Raw genomic sequence first — 14,095 nt, 5'->3', positions numbered from 1 at the left:
CCCATCATGGCTTCGGTGGCCAACGGGCTGGCCCATGCGCACCCTCCTCCGCCGCCCCCTCCCCCTCCGCCTCCCCCTCCTCCCCCCGCGGGGCCCCCGCCCTTGCCGCTCTTCCCGCCGCCCTTGCCGCCCCCCCCTCCGCCGCCCTTCCCGCCGCTGCCGCCTCCGCCCGCGCTGCTGTTCCTGCAGGCGGGCGCCCCCCCCTCCGCGCCCAGGTTCAGCACCGCGGACAGCGGCTCCTCCTCGGCGGCGGCGGCGGCGGCGGCGGGCAGCATGAACGGCGGCTTGACGACGACGACGCCGGCGACGACGACGACGCAGCCCGCCTCGGCGACGACGCCTCCCGCCGCCCCCGCCTCCGCCGCCGCCATCGCCATGAAGGACCACGATGCCATCAAGCTCTTCGTGGGGCAGATCCCGCGCAACCTCGAGGAGGGAGACCTCAAGCCCCTCTTCGAGGAGTTCGGCAAGATCTACGAGCTCACCGTCCTCAAGGACCGCTTCACCGGCATGCACAAAGGTAGGCAAGGCAGGCAGGGAGGGAGGCTCCTCCGGGAAGGAAGGAAGCAGCAAAGCCCTCCCGGCAGAGGGCCAGGCAGACCCGGTTGTAGGGAGCCCCCAAGGACAGCTAGTCCAACCCACTCCCAAACTGGAACATGGGACCCAGCCTCTGTTTGAAGAGCTCCACGGGAATACTTGAGTTGGAAGGGAGCCCCAAAGGACATCTAGTCCAACCCTCTTACAAGCAGGGGTACACCATCCGAGCCCTCCCAAAAGATGGCCATGCAGCCTGTGTTAAAAACTCCATAGGAATCCATGAGTTGGAAGGGAGCCCCCAAGGACATCTAGTCGAACACTCTTCCAAGCAGGGATACACCATCCGAGCCCTCCCGACAGATGGCCAGCCAGCCCAGGTTCAGAGAAAGATTGTAGGGAGCCCCAAAGGACAGCTAGTCCAACCCACTCCCAAACTGGAACATGGGACCCAGCCTCTGTATGAAAAGCTCCACGGGAATCCTTGAGTTGGAAGGGAGCCACAAAGGACATCTAGTCCAACCCTCTTCCAAGCAGGGATACACCATCCGAGCCCTCCCAACAGATGGCCATCCGTGCTGTGTTAAAAACTCCACAGGAATCCTTGAGTTGGAAGGGAGCCCCAAAGGACATCTAGTCCAACCCTTTTCCTAACAGGATGGCACCATCTCAGCCCTCCCAACAGATGGCCATCCGTGCTGTGTTAAAAACACAGGAATCCTTGAGTTGGAAGGGAGCCCCAAAGGACATCTAGTCCAACCCTCTTCCTAAGACGATGGCACCATCTCAGCCCTCCCAACAGATGGCCATCCAGCCTGTGTTAAAAACTTCACAGGAATCCTTGAGTTGGAAGGGAGCCCCAAAGGACATCTAGTCCAACCCTCTTCCAAGCAGGGATACACCATCCGAGCCCTCCCGAAAGATGGCCATCCGTTCCATGTTAAAAATTCCACAGGAATCCTTGAGTTGGAAGGGAGCCCCAAAGGACCTCTAGTCCAACCCTCTTCCTAAGAGGATGGCACCATCCGAGCCCTCCCAACAGGTAAACATTTTCTTCCCCATAAAGACTGACAGATGGCCGGCCAGCCCAGGTTCAGAGAAAGATTGTAGGGAGCCTCAAAGGACAGCTAGTCCAACCCACTCCCAAACTGGAACATGGGACCCAGCCTCTGTTTGAAAAGCTCCACGAGAATACTTGAGTTGGAAGGGAGCCCCAAAGTGCCATCTAGTCCAACCCTCTTCCTAAGAGGATGGCACCATTCAAACCCTCCCAACCGATGGCCATGCAGCCTGTATTAAAAACTCCATAGGAATCCTTGAGTTGGGAGGGAGCCCCAAAGTGCCATCTAGTCCAATCCTCTTCCAAGCAGGATGGCACCATCCAAGCCCTCCAGACAGATGGCCATGCAGCCTGTATTAAAAACTCCATAGGAATCCTTGAGTTGGGAGGGAGCCCCAAAGTGCCATCTAGTCCAATCCTCTTCCAAACAGGTATACCCCCTCTGAGCCCTCCCGACAGATGGCCATCCATCCTGTGTTAAAAACTATACAGGAATCCTTGAGTTGGAAGAGAGCCCCAAAGGACATCTAGCCCAACCCACTCCCAAACCATAATAGGGACACACAACCTCTGTTTTGAAAGCTCCAAAGGAATAGTTGTGTTGGAAAGAGTCCCAAAGGCCATTTAGTCCAACTCTCTTCCAAGCAGGATGGCACCAGCCGAGCCCACCCCCCACCCCCACCCCAACAGATAGCCATCCAGCCTGTGTTAAAAACTCCATAGGAATCCTTGAGTTGGAAGGGAGCCCCAAAGTGCCACCTAGCCCAACCCTCTTCCTAACAGGATGGCACCATCCGAGCCCTCCCAACAGTTGGCCATCCATCCTGTGTTAAAAACTACACAGGAGTCCTTGAGTTGGAAGGAAGCCCCAAAGGCCATCTAGTCCAACCCCCTTCCAAACCCTAATAGGGACATCCAGCCTCTGGTTTTAAATCTCCAAAGGAATCCTTGAGTTGGAAGGAAGCCCCAAAGTGCCATCTAGTCCAACCCTCTTCCAAGCAGGGATACACCATCTGAACCCTCCTGACAGATGGCCACGCAGCCTCTGTTTTCAAATCTCCTTGAGTTGGAAGGGAGCCCCAAAGGCCATGTAGTCCAACCCACTTCCAAACAAATAGAGACACACAGCCTCTGTTTTAAAAACTCCCTCCTGACAGATGTCCACCCAGCCTCTGTTGTCAAGCTGTAATAGGGATGCCCAGCCTCTGCTTTGAAAGCTTCAAAGGACTCATTGAGTCAGAAGGGAGCCCCAAAGGACATCTAGTCCAACTCACTCCCAAACTGTAATATGGGCACCTAGCCTCTGTTTTAAAAGCTCCAAAAGAATAGTTGTGTTGGAAGGGAGCCCCAAAGGACATCTTGTCCAACCCCCTTCTAATCAGAAAGGAATCCTTAAGTTGGAAGGGAACCCCAAAGCCCGTCTAGGCCAACCCTCTTCCAAAGCGTAATGGACACACCCAACCTCCTTTTGAAACCTCCAAAGGAATCACTGAGTTGGCGGGGAGCCCCAAAGTGCTGTCTAGCTCCACCCCCTTTCAAACCATAATGGGGATGCCCACCTCTGTTTTAAAAGCTCCAAAAGAACGTTGAGTTGGAAGGGAGCCCCAAAGGACATCTAGTCCAACCGCCTTCCAAACCGTAATTGGGATGCCCAACCTCTGTTCTGAAAGCTCAAAGGAATAGTTGAGTTGGAAGGGAGCCCACTTCCAAACCGTAATAGGGATGCCCAGCCTCTGTGTATTAATCTTGTTGTGTATCAAATAATAATAATAATTACAATTATTATTGCAAAGACTTTGGCACAAACCAGTAAAGGTGGTCCCAGTGGTGATTGGCACACTGGGTGCAGTGCCTAAAGACCTTGGCCTGCACTTAAACACAATCAGCGCTGACAAAATTACCATCTGCCAGCTGCAAAAGGCCACCTTACAGGGATCTGCACGCATTATTTGCCGATACATCACACAGTCCTAGACACTTGAGAAGCGTCCGACGTGGGATCCAATACAACAGCCAGCAGAGTGTCTGCTGTGGACTCACCTTGTTGTGTTTCAAATAATAATAATAATAATTATTATTATTATTTTATTATTGTTAATTTATAACAAGATTAATACACAGCAAACAAGATATCTTATGTATTTTTTCACACATTGAACACTTCCCAAGTGTCTAAGACTGTGTGATGTATCGGCAAATAATGTGTGCAGATCTGAGTAGGGTGGCCTTTTGCAGCTGACAGATAGTGATTTTGTCGGTGCCAATCATTTTTAAGTGCAGGCCAGGGTCTTGAGGAACTGCACCCAGTGTGCCAATTACCATTGGGACCACCCTCTGGCTTGTACCAGAGTCTTTATTTATCTACTGCATTTGTATACCACCTTTCTCAGCCAGAGGCGGTACACAAATTGCAGTTCGATCTTTAAATCCTCATATCGTGTAAGCTTTTCCAGTTGCTTCTCATCAATGCTGTTGTTGCCTGGGATTGCAACATCTACAATTCATATTTGTTTTTTATCCTCAACTGTGAGGTCAGGAGTATTATTATTATTATTACTATTATTATTTATTGTTGAAAGCTGTCATGGCCAGAATCAGGCTTTCATGGCCAGAATCACTGGGTTGTTGTAGGTTTTTTGGGCTGTATGGCCATGTTCTAGAAGCATTCTCTCCTGATGTTTCATCTGCATCTGTGGCAAGCATCCTCAGAGGTTGTGAGGATGCCTGCCAGAGATGCAGGTGAAATATCAGGAGAGAATGCTTCTAGATCTCTAAGGATGCCCATCATAGATGCAGGTGAAATGTCAGGAGAGAATGCTTCTAGACTTCTGAGGATGCCTGCCATAGATGCAGGTGAAACATCAGGAGAGAACGCTTCTAGAACATGGCCATAGAGCATGAAAAACCTACAACAACCCATATTATTTATTATATATATATTATAATTTATTACTATTTCTATAATTTATATTATTATTAATAATATACTTCTTTCACCATTTGTCATTGTTTTCACATAGTTCGCAGCTTTAACTGAAATAATAATAATAATAATAATAATAATATGTGTCTTTCTTGCCTTGTGAAAACCATAACTGCAAGTATGAATGCATAAGGACCTCACAATCTCTGAGGATGCCTGCCATAGATGCAGGCGAAATGTCAGGAGAGAGTGCTCGTAGCCAGAAAAACCTACAACAACCCATAAGAATCTGCTTAGTGGTCTGGAGGTGTCTTTCCCTCCACCCCCCCCCCCCCCAATGGATAAAAAACAAGGCTATGCGCTAAGTAAGTGTTTGGAAATGTTGAGAAAAATAGTGCAAAGTGAATGGTTGAGCAAACAAATGTGCAAACGGCGAATGGAGGGGAGGAAGCGGGGAAGGATTTGCAAATAGACACAGAATGGATGGAGGGGAGGATGTGGATATGGCAGGGAGGGGTCTTTTGCCCCCTTGAAAGTTTCCTCCCTTGTGATATATTTATAAATGAGTGTTGTGTGCCAAGGGAAGGGCGGTTGAGGCAAGAATGCCGACTCCGAAACAGATAGGATCTAGAGGTCTACAACTTGGACCCTCTGGGTATTTTGGACTCTGACTCCACAATTCCTAACAGCCTCAGGCCCTTCCCATCCCTGCTGTAGAGGAAGCTTCCTTGCATTCCGCACAGGCAACAGAGCCTAACGTTGGTTGTGGGCCCAGCACTCATCTTAAGCAGCTGAGGGGGAAAAGGAAAGGGCCTGAGGGTGTTAGGAATGGTGGGAGCTGGAGTCCAAAACACCTGGACAGAGGGCCAAAATTTGCCCATACCTGCTGTAGAGGAAGCTTCTTTACACTCTGCACAGGCAACAAAGCCTAACATTGGTTATGGGCCCAGCATTCAGCTTAAGCGGCAGAAGGGGAAAAGGAAAGGGCCTGAGGCTGTTAGGAATTGTGGGAGTTGGAATCCAAAACACCTGGAGAGAGTGACGAAGTTTGCCCATACCTGCTGTAGAGGAGCCTTCCTTGCACTCCACACAGGCAACAGAGCCTAACGTTGGTTATGGGCCCAGCACTGAGCTTAAGCATCTAAGGGGGAAAAGGAAAGAGCCTGAGGCTGTTAGGAATTGTGGGAGTCAGAATCCAAAACACTTGGAGAGAGGACTGAAGTTGGCCCATACCTGCTGTAAAGGAAGCTTCCTTGCATTCGGCACAGGCAATGGATCCTAACGTTGGTTGTGGGCCCAGCATTCAGCTTATGCGGTTGAGGGGGAAAAAAAGAAAGGGCCTGAGGCTGTCAGGAATTATGGGAGGTGAAGTCCAAAGTACCTGAAGAGAGGGCCAAGTTTGCCCATGCCTGCTGTAGAGGAACCTTCCTTGCATTCCGCACAGGCAACAGAGCCTAACGTTGGTTGTGGGCCCTGCACTCATCTTAAGCAGCTGAGGGAGAAAAGGAGGGGCCTGAGGCTGTTAGGAATTGTGGGAGTTGAAGTCCAAAACACCTGGAGAAAGGGCTGAAATTTGCCCATGCCTGTTGTAGAGGAAGCTTCCTTGCACTCCACACAGGCAACAGATCCTAATGTTGGTTGTGGGTCCAGCACTCATCTTAAGCAGCTGAGGGAGAAACGGAAGGGCCTGAGGCTGTTAGGAATTGTGGGAGTTGAAGTCCAAAACACCTGGAGAGAGGGCCATGTTTGCCCATGCCTGTTGTAGAGGAAGCTTCCTTGCATTCCGCACAGGCAACAGAGCCTAATCTTGGTTATGGGCCCAGCATTCAGCTTAAGCGGCTGAGGGGAAAAAGGAAAGGTCCTGAGGCTGTCAGGAACTGTGGGAGTCGGAGTCCAAAACACCCGGGGGGACCAAGTTTGCCCATGCCTTAACTGCCATGGCCCCACCAAAGTACAACTCTCAGAACCCATTCCATAGAATAGATCTGTGGCCATTAAAGCAGAATCACATAAGGAGTGTCATTCTACTTGTTCTTAGTCGGTTCCAAATCCGATTCACTCGGACAATGTTTTATCTGCTCCGGTATTGTTTTATACAATTATTTCCCACCACACCGTTAGAAAGACAGCGAAAGTGCTCATAAAGCATCCTAATGCTCATCTCGGCGAGGGATAAAAGCCGGTTGTCAAGGAAGGAGCGTGTCGACAGGGGACGGGAGATGTCCTAGATGTGTACCTGTTGGCGATGTCTCGTAGCAGTTTAAGAGACTGGGTAGTACAAATAAGAAAGCAGGTGCCATCACTAGAGAGTGCATTTCCTTCCCTCTTCTGTATACATTTTGGCACTTTCCTTCATCCTTTCCCATTGTTGTCCACTGCTTTGGTATTCTGGACTTTTTGGACTTTGGAAACCCCAACCAGGATAGCCAGTGGTCATGGATTCTGAAATCTAAAGTCCAAAACATTGGAGGACCAAAGATTAAATGTGTATAGTTTCCTTCCCTCTTCTGTATGTATTTTGGCACTTTCCTTCATCCGTTCCCATTGTTGTCCACTGCTTTAGTATTCTGGACTTTTGGGACTTTGGAAACCCCAACCAGGATGGCCAATGGTCATGGATTCTGGGATCTAAAGTCTGAAACTTTGGAGGACCAAAGATTAATTGAGTATAGTTTCCTTCCCTCTTCTGTATATGTTTTGGCACTTTCCTTCATCCTTTCCCATTGTTGTCCATTGCTTTGGTATTCTGGACTTTTTGGACTATGGAAATCCCAACCAGGATGGTGATGGATTCTGGGATTCAAAGTCCAAAACATTGGAAGATCAAAGATTAATTGAGTATAGTTTCCTTCCCCCTTCTGTATACATTTTGGCGCTTTCCTTCATCCTTTCCCATTGTTGTCCACTGCTTTAGTATTCTGGACTTTTTGGACTTTGGAAACCCTACCCAGGATGGCCAATGGTCATGGATTCTGGGATCCAAAGTCCAAAACATTGGAGGACCAAAGATTAACCGAGTCTAGAGCAGTGGTTCTCAACCTTCCTAATGGTGCGACCACTTAATACAGTCCTTCATGTTGTGGTGACCCCCAACCATAACATTATTTCCATTGCTACTTCGTAATGGTAGTTTTGCTACTATTATGAATCATAATGTAAATATCTGATACACAGGATGAATTTTCATTCACTGGACCAAATTTGGTACAAATTCCCAATATGCCCAAATTTGAATACTGGTGGGGTTGGGGGAGATTGATTTTGTCATTTGGGATTTATAGTTCACCAATCAAAGAGCTTTCTGAACTCCACCAATGATGGAATTGAACCAAACTTGGCACACAGAACTCCCATGACCAACAAAAAATGCTGGAAGCGTTTGGTGGCATTGACCTTGAGTTTTGGAAGGATGAGTTTTGGAATGTCGAGAACCACTGCCATAAACACACACATATCCATATTTCTTACCACTTTTTAATTATCCGAAAGCAAGCATGGGCAAACTTCGGCCCTCCAGGTGTTTTGGACCTCAACTCCCACAATGAATGCATTTCCAAATGCCAAAACACAAATAAATCTGAAATCATAAAATAAAATAATATAAAAATAAATAATTCACACAGTTTGACAGCACTTGAATTGCCCTGGCTCAATGCTATGGAATTACAGGAGCTATAGTTTCCCAAGAACCTTAACCCGAGTTCTTTAGATATACTTTGTAAACCTACAATTCCCAGGATTCCACAGCATTTGAACTACCCTGGCTCAATGCAGGAGCTATAGTTTCCCAAGAAGCTTAACCTGACTTCATTAGATATACACTGTAAAACTACAATCCCCAGGACTCCACAGCATTTGAACTGCCCTGGCTCACTGCTATGGAATTGCAGGAGCCATAGTTTCCCAAGAACCTTAACCCGAGTTCTTTAGATATACTTTGTAAACCTACAATTCCCAGGATTCCACAGCATTTGAACTGCCCTGGCTCAATGCAGGAGCTATAGTTTCCCAAGAAGCTTAACCTGACTTCATTAGATATACACTGTAAAACTACAATCCCCAGGACTCCACAGGATTTGAACTGCCCTGGCTCAGTGCTATGGAATTGCAGGAGCTATAGTTTCCCAAGAACCTTAACCTGACTTCATTAGATATACATTGTAAAACTACAATTCCCAGGATTCCATAGCATCAAGCCGTGGCTATTCAAGTGGTGTCAAAATGCATTCATTTACCGGCTGTTAGGAATGGTGGGAGTTGAAGTCCAAAACACCTGGAGGGCCGAAGTTTGCCCATACCTGTCCTAAAGCTTTTGGGATAGCAATTGCAAAGTTTTGGAAGCTATCATCATTATCATCGTCATCACAACAACATGTGTTGCTCAGGCAAAGATCCGCAACTGTACAAGCCTGAAATTACATTCAGCTCATGACTCCGTTCCAATATGTTATCCAACCCATGCCATCGTTCATCTAATTAAGATGAGTCTTGATGTGGGGCCGCCCCGCCAAAAATGTCCTTTTCGTTGGGTCCCTTCTTCTCTCTTCCGCGAAATGGCTGTTTGAGGCTTGTTTTGAGTCGTGCCGAACTGCCGCAGCCCAGAGCCGTGGTCCATCTGCCCATCGGTGGCTCATTCTCGCTGTGTTTTCCCCCCCGCCCCGTTCTGGAGCTTTTTCCACTCAAACTCGAGATCGCTGCACTTATTAAGAGCTATTAATACTTAATCATCTGGCAGATTTAATTGTGCCAATATTAAAAATGCATCAATGTCAAATTTCGTTCATTAAATATTTACCTTTTCAAAGGGAAACTGTTTTGCTGCTGTTTTAATATCATTTTTAGAAAGCTTTATGGAGGGTTTATTATTATTATTTTATTAAAAAGCTGCTAATGATGTAGACGGCGCCTGACGAACCAAACGGACTTGTTGTTGTAGTTGTTGTTGCGCCAGTTTTGTTGAAAGGCGAGCAAAGTGGGTCCACTCCCTTTCGGCTTCATAAAAACACGGGCACCAAGCTGAGCAGAAGTGTTTTGACAGATGTGACGTGAATGTAGGGCAGAAGGTGCATCTGTACAGTGGAATTAATGCAGTTTGAGATCACTTCCAACTGCCGTGGCTCAATGCTACGGAGTCCTGGGAGTTGTAGTTTGACAATATCGTTACCTTGTCAAACGACAACTCTTATGATACCATAGCATTGAGTGAGGGCAGTTATTATTGGTATCGGTTTGATACGACTTCAACTATTGTGGCTCAGTACTATGGAGTCCTGGGAGTTGTCGTTTGCAATATCGTTACCTTGTGAAACGACAACTCTCATGATGCCATAGCATTGAGTCAGGGCAGTTATTTTTGGTATCGATTTGATACTACTTCAACTGTCGTGGCTCAGTACTATGGAGTTCTGGGAGTTGTAGCTTGACAGTATCGTTACCTTGTCAAATGACAACCCTCATGATGCCATAGCATCGAGTCAGGGCAGCTATTATTGGTATTGGTTTGATGCTACTTCAACTGTCATGGCTCTGTACTACGGAGTCCGGGGAGTTGAAGTTTGACTATATTGTTACCTTGTCAAACGGCAACTGTCATGATGCCATAGCATTGAGTCAAGGCTGTTATTTTTGGTATCCGTTTGATGCTACTTCAACTGTTGTGGCTCTGTACTATGGAGTCCTGGGAGTTGTAGTTTGACAATATCGTCACTTGTCAAACGACAACTGTCATGATGCCATATCATTGAGTCAGGGCAGTTATTTTTGGTATCGGTTTGATACTACTTCAACTGTCGTGGCTCTGTACTATGGAGTCCTGGGAGTTGTAGTTTGACAATATCGTTACTTGTCAAACGACAACTGTCATGATGCCATATCATTGAGTCAGGGCAGTTATTTTTGGTATCGGTTTGATACTACTTCAACTGTCGTGGCTCTGTACTATGGAGTCCTGGGAGTTGTAGTTTGACAATATCAACTCTTATGATGCCATAGCCTTGAGTCAGGGCAGTTATTATTGGTATCGGTTTGATACTACTTCAACTGTCGTGGCTCAGTACTACGGAGTCCTGGGAGTTGTAGTTTGACAATATCGTTACCTTGTCAAAGAACAACTCTTATGATGCCATAGCCTTGAGTCAGGGCAGGTATTATTGGTTTCGGTTTGATACTACTTCAATTGTCGTGGCTTAGTACTATGGAGTCCTGGGAGTTGTAGTTTGACAATATCGTTAACTTGCCAAACGACAACTCTTATGATACCATAGCATTGAGTCAGGACAGTTATTATTAGTATCGGTTTGATACTACTTCAACTGTCGTGGCTCAGTACAATGGAGTCCTGGGAGTTGTAGTTTGACAATATTGTTACCTTGTCAAACGGCAACTGTCATGATGCCATAGCATTGAGTCAGGACAGTTATTATTGGTATTGGTTTGATGCTACTTCAACTGTCGTGGCTCAGTACTACGGAGTCCTGGGAGTTGTAGTTTGACAATATAATTACCTTGTCAAATGACAACTCTCATGATGCCATAGCATTGAGTCAGGCCAGTTATTATTGGTTTCTTTTTTATACTACTTCAACTGTCATGGCTCAGTACTATGGAGTTCTGGGAGTTGTAGCTTGACAGTATCGTTACCTTGTCAAACGACAACTCTCATGATGCCATAGCATTGAGTCATGGCCATTAAATTGGTATCAAACTGCATTATTTCTGGGTTGCTGTGAATTTTCCAAGCTGCATGGCCATGTTCCAGAAGCATTCTCTCCTGTTGTTTTGCCCACATCTATGGCAGGCATTCTCACAGGTTGAGAAACTAGGCAAGTGGGGTTTATATATCTGTGGAATGTCCAGGATGAGGAAAAGAACTCTTGTCTGTTTGAGGCAAGTGCGAATGTTGCAATTGGCCACCTTGATTAGCATTCAATGCAGGTTCAAAGCCTGGCTGGTTGCTTCCTTTGTTGGGAGGTGTTAGCTGGCCCTGATTGATTCTTGTCTGGAATTCCCCTTTTTTCAGGGTGTTGCTCTTTATTTACTGGGAGCACCCAGTGGGTTAAAGTGCCGAGCTGCTGAACTTGCTTACCGAAAGTTCGCAGGTTTGACTTTGAACAGAGGGGTGAGCTCCCACTGTTAACCCCAGCTTCTGCCAACCTAGCAGTTCAAAAACATGCAAATGTGAGTAGGTCAGTAGGTACCACTCCGGTGGGAAGGTAACGGCATTCCATGCAGTCATGCCAGTCGTAAACGGCTAAGTGGGGGAAAGAAATGGCCTGAGGCTGTTAGGAATTGTGGGAGTTGGAGTCCAAAACACTTGGAGAGAGGGCTGAAGTTGCTCATGCCTGTTAATCAACCCTTTTAAGCAGAATATATACTGACAAGTGTCCTCCATGTGTTTAGAGTATATCCCCCCAAGTCAATGTGCATAAGCTAAACAACAACCTATGTTTTCCATAGGAGGGGTCGATGACAGTTAATATAAATAAAAATGTAATGTTCGTTTGTGGGATTGACATAACTCAAAAAACAACTGGATGAATTGAATTCATTACAACGCATGCACATAAATACACATATACATAAATATATACACACATATATACACACACAAAACACATGTACACAGACTGGGCCACAGCAACACGTGGCAGGGGAGGGCTAGTCTATATAAATAAAAATGTAATGTTAGTTTGTGGGATTAACATAACTCAAAAAACACTGGATGAATTGACACCAAATTTGGACACAAGACATGGATCAGGCAAACAAGTGACCATCACTTGTAAAAACACTGAAAAACACAGCGGAAAGGACTTAAAAAGCCAAAAAAAAAGCAAAATGACGCTACAGCGCATGCGCAAAAATGACTCCCCCAGCAAACAAAACGCACAATAGCATATCTGCATTCTCTTCCGGACTACATCTCCCAGCATCCCCTAGACCAGGCCCTTTAGGAGAGGAGGATGATCCAAATGCACTGCTTCCAAGCTGCAATATTTCTTCTCCTTGGATCTCTTTGAGAGCATCCCGTCCCTGCATATTTCCCATTTCCCAATCCTGGTGTGCAACTCCCAACAATCCTCCAGATAGATAGATTAGATGCAGAGAGGTAGGTAGGTAGATGGATCAGGAGGACTGCTGAGAGTGCAGTCCAAGAATATGTAGAGAAGGAAGAACGGGGAGAAAGAGGAAGGGAAAGAAAAGGGGGGAAGGAAGGCAAGAGAAGGAAGGAAAGAAGGAAAGAAGGAAAGAAAAAAAGGAAGGAAGGAAGGAAGGAAGGGAAAGAAAAGTGAAGAAAGGGAAGAGGAAGAGAAGGAAGGAAGGAAAGGAGAGAAGGAAAGAAAAAGGGAAGGAAGGGAAGAAAATGGAAGGAAGGGAAGAGGAAGAGAAGGAAAGAAGGAGAGAAGGAAAGAAAAAAGGGAAGGAAGGAAAAGAAAAGGGAAGGAAGGGAAGAGGAAGAGAAGGAAAGAAAAAAGGGAAGGAAGGAAGGAAAGAAAAGGGGATGAAGGGAAGCGGAAGAGAAGGAAGGAAGGAAGGAGAGAAGGAAAGAAAAGAGGGAGGGAAGGAAGGAAGTGATGGAGAGAGGGTGGGAGGGAAAGAAAAGGGAAGGAAGGGAAGAGGAGGAGAAGGAAGGAAGGAAGGAAGGAAGGAGAGAAGGAAAGGGAAGGAAGGGAAGAGGAAAAGAAAGAAGGAAGGAAGGAAGGAAGGAAGGAAGGAAGGAAGGAAGGAAGGGAGGGAAGGAGGGAGGAGGGGAAATAAAAGGGAAGGAAGGGAAGAGGAAGAGAAAGAAGGAAAGGAGAGAAGAAAAGAAAAAAAGGGAAGGAAGTAAAGAGAGGGCGGGGAGAAGAACGAGAGAAAGAAAGAAGTAGAGAAAGAGGAAGGTTGGCCACAGCAATGCGTGGTGGGTACAGCTAGTACTCCTTACTTATGCTTGATACATCATTATTGCAAAAGGTGGGTCAATTACATAGGACATAGTTTCAAGGGAGAGTCAGCCCCGGCATCTATTCCTGTAGGGCTTGAGCCCTTCCTTGGCCCCATGTTCTGTGGATTCTGGGAGCTGTAGTCCCAAATGGTATTTTTCTTTTGCTCTGCATGAATCGGGAAGGGAGGGAGGATGCAGATCTTATTCATCATAGTGCAAGCTGAAGAAAACCTGAATTGAGCTTCTCCTGGGAGTAAGAACACATGAGAGTGAGTCAGTACTCGGCAGTTTTCCTTCCCCTTGGTGCCTTTTGATTCTCAGCCAATTGTATGTCATGGCAGAGGGGGAGGCGAGAAAGAGTCCCTGCAGTCCCAAAACGACCTACAGAGTTACTCATTGAGTAAGGGGTGAGTATGGTTATACCTGTGAGACTATTGAATCAGGAGTGCCAAGTCCAAGACAATGAACCAGTCACTTTCCCTCAGCGTGGTCTACCTTGCAGGGTTGTGGTGAGGATAAGATGGGAAGAAAGGAAGAGCGCACAGCGGGCATCTGCACTGTAGAATGAATGCAATTTGACACCACTTGAACTGCCGTGGCTCGATGCTATGGAAACCTGGGAATTGTAGTTTTACAATGTATATCTCATGAAGTC

General features: G+C 46.7%; 1 protein-coding gene across 7 annotated transcripts in view; it reads left to right on the top strand.

Moving 5' to 3' along the window:
• The first annotated feature begins 258 nt into the window (after positions 1-258).
• The window catches only part of CELF6 (CUGBP Elav-like family member 6), a 196,079-nt gene continuing 182,242 nt past the window's right edge, over positions 259-14,095 (top strand). For all 7 annotated transcript variants that reach the window (XM_060755323.2, XM_060755325.2, XM_060755327.2 and 4 more), the window contains exon 1: positions 259-520. In XM_060755323.2, the coding sequence (XP_060611306.2) occupies positions 274-520 (247 nt within the window). In that variant the 5' untranslated portion in view covers positions 259-273. The remainder of the gene's footprint in view (positions 521-14,095) is intronic.

Source organism: Anolis sagrei, chromosome 9, assembly GCF_037176765.1.
Source record: "Anolis sagrei isolate rAnoSag1 chromosome 9, rAnoSag1.mat, whole genome shotgun sequence".
Lineage (NCBI taxonomy): Eukaryota > Metazoa > Chordata > Lepidosauria > Squamata > Dactyloidae > Anolis > Anolis sagrei.
This window is presented reverse-complemented; position numbering and strand designations above follow the sequence as displayed.